The 6,000-nt window shown below is 59.3% G+C and overlaps 1 protein-coding gene and 1 long non-coding RNA gene across 4 annotated transcripts in view; one reads left to right on the forward strand and one right to left on the reverse strand.

Moving 5' to 3' along the window:
- Positions 1-3,408, reverse strand: part of ASB6 (ankyrin repeat and SOCS box containing 6) — a 7,791-nt gene extending 4,383 nt beyond the window's left edge. Inside the window, exons 1-4 of one of the 3 annotated variants that reach the window (XM_058445541.1) lie at positions 3,153-3,408; positions 1,810-1,991; positions 668-774; positions 468-576 (exon numbers count right to left, since the gene is read on the reverse strand). In XM_058445541.1, coding sequence (XP_058301524.1) covers positions 468-576; positions 668-774; positions 1,810-1,991; positions 3,153-3,265 — 511 coding nt within the window. In that variant the 5' untranslated portion in view covers positions 3,266-3,408. The remainder of the gene's footprint in view (positions 1-467; positions 577-667; positions 775-1,809; positions 1,992-3,152) is intronic. The other 2 variants (XM_032165375.2, XM_032165376.2) reach the window with 2 other exon arrangements.
- A 71-nt stretch (positions 3,409-3,479) lies between these two features.
- On the forward strand, positions 3,480-5,671 carry LOC131384362 (uncharacterized). The gene is made up of 2 exons (XR_009215145.1): positions 3,480-3,877; positions 5,294-5,671. It is a non-coding gene; the product is annotated as an uncharacterized LOC131384362 (long non-coding RNA).
- The last annotated feature ends 329 nt before the right edge of the window (positions 5,672-6,000 follow it).

Here is a 6,000-nt window from a genome sequence, read left to right on the forward strand (position 1 = left end):
TCTCGATCTCCTGACCTCGTGATCCGCCCGCCTCGGCCTCCCAAAGTGCTGGGATTACAAGCGTGAGCCACCGCGCCCGGCCAGGCCATTCCTTTTCTACCCAGAGAACTGGCAGCGGAAAGGCCAGGAAAAGTAGGATTTTTCTGGACCCCGAGATGCTACCTGAGATGTCGGCTGGGCGTCTCCCAATGGGAAGCCATTGTTTCTTGGAAGCTAAGTGCACACATGCCCTATTTCTTCCTACAGAAGGCCCTTGAGGGCCAGCACGGGGACAATGACTGCACTGCCTCTCTAAAGCCTCTGAGCTCAGCAAGTCAGCAGAATCCCTGTGTGCCCAGCCATGCTGTGTCACCAGCCAGGGCCAACATCCAGCCTGCCCACCTAGCTGTTGTCCTGGGGCACCCTGGGTGTCCCCCACAAGGTGCCTGGGGGCCCGGCTGTCCTGCTTTCCTGCAGGAGGCACCCACCATGCTTGTCAGCAGCATTAACGTCAGCTCCAAGGTCCAGGAGGCGCTGCAGGCAGGGCAGGCGCTCGGGCTCCTCGCTGGCCAGGTCCAAGGGGCTACTCTCGTGGATCTGAGCCAAGCAAGCACAGCCAGGTTGGCTTGGGAAGCTGCTCAGGCCGCTGCTCAACCCCACTTCAAAGCAAGCTGGACCTGGCACTTACCCGGTCCCTCCGATTAATGTCGGCCCCATGATGCACCAGCAGCTCCACCATGTCCGGCTGGTTCCGCAGGACAGCGATGTGCAAGGCCGTGTAGTAGGTGACTGGGTCTGAAGGCACAGACACCGCTCATGTGGGTCCTACCTATCCTCATTCTTATGGGGCCCCCGGACCCAGAGCCCAGCCCCCAACTCCCACCTGAAGTGTCCAGAAGCACAGGCCCAGCCTCCTGTCACCATCAAGGGTTAGGACAGAGCTGTCCTCACCAGATACTAGAGGGCCCTCAGGGTGTTCTAGTGGGCACGCTACTGAAGCTGTTGGGGGCTTTAGTTTCCTCTTCTATAAGCAGGGACCATAAAACGCAGCACACTCTCAGAATGGCTGGGAGGCCGCACTATGTAGCAGCTCTGGCTGCTCCTCTTTGTAGGCCTGGTGGTAGCAGCCAGGTTCTCCAAGCTGGTCTCCAAGTCACTGGCTTCAGAACCTGCCCTCCCGTCTCAGCTCCTTGACCCTCCAGGAGCCCAGCAGCCTCCAAGCCCGTCTTTGGATGGGGAAAGGAGATGTGCCTGGCTGTCTCAGGCCCCTATTAGGTTCACAAGGCAGCCCTGCCTGTCTCCTGACTAACCCTGCCCTCCCCGGGGTGAAAAACAGAGAAAGGAGCACGGCTCCATCTCCATCCCTGGCACTCAGGAGCCAGGAGCCAGGAGCCAGGGTGTCCTGTGGTGATTTATGCCTAATGCAGCGTGTTTTCCCCTCTCCCTACAGCATGAGAAAAGAAACACAAATTGGCTCAGAGTAAGTGGCAGAAAATTACCTTCCCTTAGCTCTGGGCACAGTGCCAGCAGCCGCATTTTTGCATTAATGGAAGTGGGGATTAATCTGGGAGCTGGGAAAAGTTTGCTAATCAATCACATGGTAGAAGCTGCAACACTCGCTCTTGGAACAGAGGTGGGAAGAGCCATGTGAAAACCCGCAGGGGGTAGGAGGCCACCCAATGGGAGTTTCCTTAGTTGCAGCCACCCAGGAAATAAAGGGGGGGAAGTCACTCCTCAGAGGATGGTAGAAGCCAAGGCTGGGGACATGGGCGCCCACCCAGCGCCGGGCCACGTTTAAGCCACCTGCCCACCCGCGGGGCTCTCGCTGACCTTCAAAGTTGAGATTGGCCCCATGCCGCAAGAGAACGTCGGCCGCCCGCGTCAGCCCCAGCTCAGCCATCTTGAGCAGGGCGTTGCTCACGCCTTCCTGGTAAAAGGGAGAGTGGGCTTTCCTCTCCAGCAGCTCAGTGAGAACGAGGATTCGGCTCTCCTCACTGGCGACATAACTGGGCCTGGGACAGGAGAGAGGCTGAGGGTAGGCACAGCTGTGGGACCGGGTGACCGTGCAGCCTGTGGGTTCGTGGGCTTTAGTGTCCTGCTATAATCATCAGCAAGCAGGGCCCTGGCTCTCTGGGTCACAGGGGCTTGGGAGAAGCTCTGAAGTAGAGAGAGGGCCACGCTGCATCTCTTAAGGCGGGAGCAGACTCGGATTTGCGGAGAATGGGCTGGGTCTGTCTGCACTCTGCTCCCGCGTTGCCCAGAGTCTGGTCGCAGACTTGGGTACAAAACCTCACACACCTGGGCTGCTGGGACTGAAGGGACCACCAGCCTGGAGGCCAAGAGCCCAGGCCCGACTTTGATGCTTCTTCCTCAGAAAGCCCTTCCATCCTCAAACCTGCAGGACCCCAGCCCCAGCAACCCCTGCAGCCAGGACAGCAACACAGCCTCCTCTCTCCCCTCACACTGAGACCTTTAGCTGATATTGATGAAGAAAGCCTACGTTTCCACCAGACTCCCTGGATGGAGAGACTCATCATTACCACGTGTTGGAAATTCCAACTGACAACCCCCTCAACACCTGAGCCCCTTCCCACTGCTCTCCCCTCCCTTCCACCTCGCGTGCCGCCGTACAATTACTTGTCAGTCTCTCCTCTGGAGCACACGCGCCAAGAAGGCGGGGATTTTGCTGAGCCACTGATGGACCCCAGGTGCCTAGTACCATGGGCAGTGAATGCGGATTCGCTCCCGACACCTTTCCTGCAAGTCCACGACAGACCAGCTCTTGTCTATAAAAACGCAAACTCTGCTACAAAAGCCCAGCTTCACACTGCTCTGGGGTAACATCTGAGGCCTCACGGTTTCCACACTGCTCCCCTGCCATGCCGGGGGCTGGCACAGAACAGGCAGGCGACAGGGTGGGGCTGAGGCGCAGGCCCTGCGACACCCCGCGGGCCTCCGCCCTCGGGCCCTTCCCGCCCTTCGTCTCCGCCATGCAAGGGGCCGGAGTGGGGTCGGCGCGGGGCAGCGCGCACTCCGAGCCACGCAACCCCGGCTTCCGCCCGTCCCTTCCTCTGTCAAGGGGGACGCATCCACCCCGCCCGGCTTGTGGTGATAAAGTGGGACGCTGCGGGGTCGGAGCGGCCTCGGCCAGCTCACGGGAGGGGGTGAGTTACCGGTCCAGAGACTCCTGCCGCTCGGGGTCCTGGATCCCCAGGGAGCCCAGAATCGCATCCACCAGCGGCTGGTACTCGAAGATGATCCTCCGGAAGCCGTGCAGGAACGGCATCGCCGCGGGCCCCGCGCAGCAGGGCGGTCGCGCTTTCTGCCGAGGCCGAGATGCCCAGACGCCGACCGGAACGCTCCGGCGGCCGCAGACCCCACCTGCTCCACCAGTCCAGCCCCTGCGCCCGGCCGGGTCCGCTGCTCAGCCCAAGCCGCGCCCCCGCCGGAAGTGGCCCTCGTACTTCCTGCCCGCGCCGACTCAGGGTGGTCCACATGGCGACAGCGCCCCCTGCGGGCTCGGAGGACCTCGGCGCGTCCCGGGGCACGACCGCCCGGCCGACTCGGGCGATGTCCAGTGGGCGGCCCCAGCGGAGTGGGGGAGTCGGGGATCGAACCAAGCCAGATCCGAGACTAAAGCGGGCCCGCCCCTTCCTGCCAGGGCCCGGCCCGACTCGGCTTCGCCCTGCGATCCCGCCCGCGACCGCTGGGCGCCGTCCGAGTTCCGCCGGTCTTGCTCCCCGGCCCTGCCGCTGCCCCACTGGCGCTGGGCGCCCCTGAGAGCTAAGCTCATCAGACACTGCCCCTTCCGGCTCGGCCTGGCCCTCGCCTTCCCTGAAGAGGGGCCGGGCCACCTCTGTCACCACCCGGCCCGCTGACTGGAATGATGAGGACCAGGGTACTCGCACGTCCCGTCCTCAGTTTCTTATTCTCTGTCCCAGGGAGCACCTGGCCAGGACGGCTGCCAGCCCTCTCCACCTCTGCCTTGATGGACTCAATGAATCTTGTTTTTTGTTTGTTTGTTTGTTTGTTTGTTTGAGACGTAGTCTCGCTCTGTCGCCCAGGCTGGAGTGCAGTGGCACGATCTCGGCTCACTGCAACTTCCGCCTCCCGGGTTCAAGCGATTCTCCTCTCTCAGCCTCCCGAGTAGCTGGGACTACAGGCGCTGGCCACCACGCCCAGCTAATTTTTGTATTTTTAGTAGAGACGGGGTTTCACCATTTTGGCCAGGCTAGTCTCGAACTCCTGACCTCGTGATCCTCCCACCTCAGCCTCCCAAAGTGCTGGGATTACATGCATGAGCCACCGTGCCCGGCCCGAGTCTTGTGTTTTGTTTTGTTTTTTTTTTTTGAGACGGGGAGTCTCGCTCTGTCACCCAGGCTGGAGTGCAGTGGCGCGATCTCGGCTCACTGCAAGCTCCGCCTCCCGGGTTCACGCCATTCTCCTGCCTCAGCCTCTCCAAGTAACTGGGACTACAGGCGCCCGCCACCACGCCCGGCTAATTTTTTGTATTTTTAGTAGAGACGGGGTTTCACCATGGTCTTGATCTCCTGACCTCGTGATCCGCCCGCCTCGGCCTCCCAAAGTGCTGGGATTACAAGCGTGAGCCACCACGCCCGGCCTCTTGTGTATTTTTTAGAGACAGGGTCTCACTCTGTCTCCCAGGCTGGAGTGTATTGATCACGACTCACTGCAGCTTTGAACCCCTGGGCTCAGGCGATCCTCCCACCTCAGCCTCCCGAGAAGCTGGGAACACAGGAGTGTGCTACTGCCTGTCTCTGAACTTGGATTTCCTCATCTGTAAAATGGGTAGAATCCCCAGCACTTTGGGAGGCCAAGGCAGGTGAGTCACCTGAGGTCAGGAGTTTGAAGCTGCAGACCGGCCTGGCCAATATGATGAAACCCTGTCTCTACTAAAAATACAAAAATTAGCCGGGTGTGGTGGCGGGCGCCTGTAATCCCAGCTACTCGGGAGGCTGAGGCAGGAGAATCGCTTGAACTCGGGAGGTGGAGGTTGCAGTGAGTGGAGATCGCACCACTGCACTCCAGCCTGGGCAATAAGAAGGAAACTCTGTCTCAAAAAAAAAAGTATAATCACACTCACCTGAGATGCTGGAGCCAGCGCACTGTAATTGTTGGTGGAAGTGGAATTCAGTGGGAAGGAACCAAAACCCTCTGGTTCAGGAAGGAGGGGCGGAGTGGGCAGCCGGGTTTAAGACCCTTTAGGGCAACACCAGCTTGGGCTTCCTAGAAGCAGCTCCAGGCTGCAGAGTCCACGGCTGCCAGCACGTTTCTGCCTTGGTTCTCGCTGTAGGAAAGAAATTTCTCCCTGCGTGCAATCGGGAAATTCTGCTCACACGAAAATGGACATTTCCAGCTTGCCTTGGAAAAACCACTTTTCTGGAGTCGAGGCACCTCCCCTTGGCCCACGCATTTGAGCCTCCTCTTTCATCTGGAGTCTGCGGGGGAGCCTTGATGCCTTCTTGGTTCTGGGAAGCTGACGACGAAGAGGGATTTCCTGCCCCAGCAGTCCACGTCGCAGCGTTGGCCTCCCGGGCCTTGCTCCACCAAGTTGGGCCCCTCTCCCTGGAACCTGCCAGACAGCGAGAGTTGCCCAGCCCAGGAAAAAAACATTTAAAGGCGCATTTCAAGACAATCCGATGGGTCTTAGGAGTAAACATTTTTATATTTATTTATTTATTATTATTATTATTTTTCAGATGGAGTCTCACTCTGTTGCCCAAGCTGGAGCACAATGGCAGGATCTCAGCTCACTGCAACCTCCAACCCCTGGGTTCAATCCTACCAGGTAGCTGGGATTACAGGCATGCGCCATCACGCCAGGCTAATTTTTGTATTTTTAGTAGACACGGGGTTTCACCATGTTGGCCAGGCTGTTCTCGAACTCCTGACCTCAGGTGATCCACCCGCCTCAGCCTCCCAAAGTACTGGGCTTACAGACGTGAGCCCACCACGCCCAGCCAGATGAAACATTTTTAAATGGGCAGAGTAAGGCCCTCT

The sequence above is a fragment of the Hylobates moloch genome, unplaced genomic scaffold, assembly GCF_009828535.3.
Source record: "Hylobates moloch isolate HMO894 unplaced genomic scaffold, HMol_V3 SCAFFOLD_10, whole genome shotgun sequence".
Taxonomy (NCBI): domain Eukaryota; kingdom Metazoa; phylum Chordata; class Mammalia; order Primates; family Hylobatidae; genus Hylobates; species Hylobates moloch.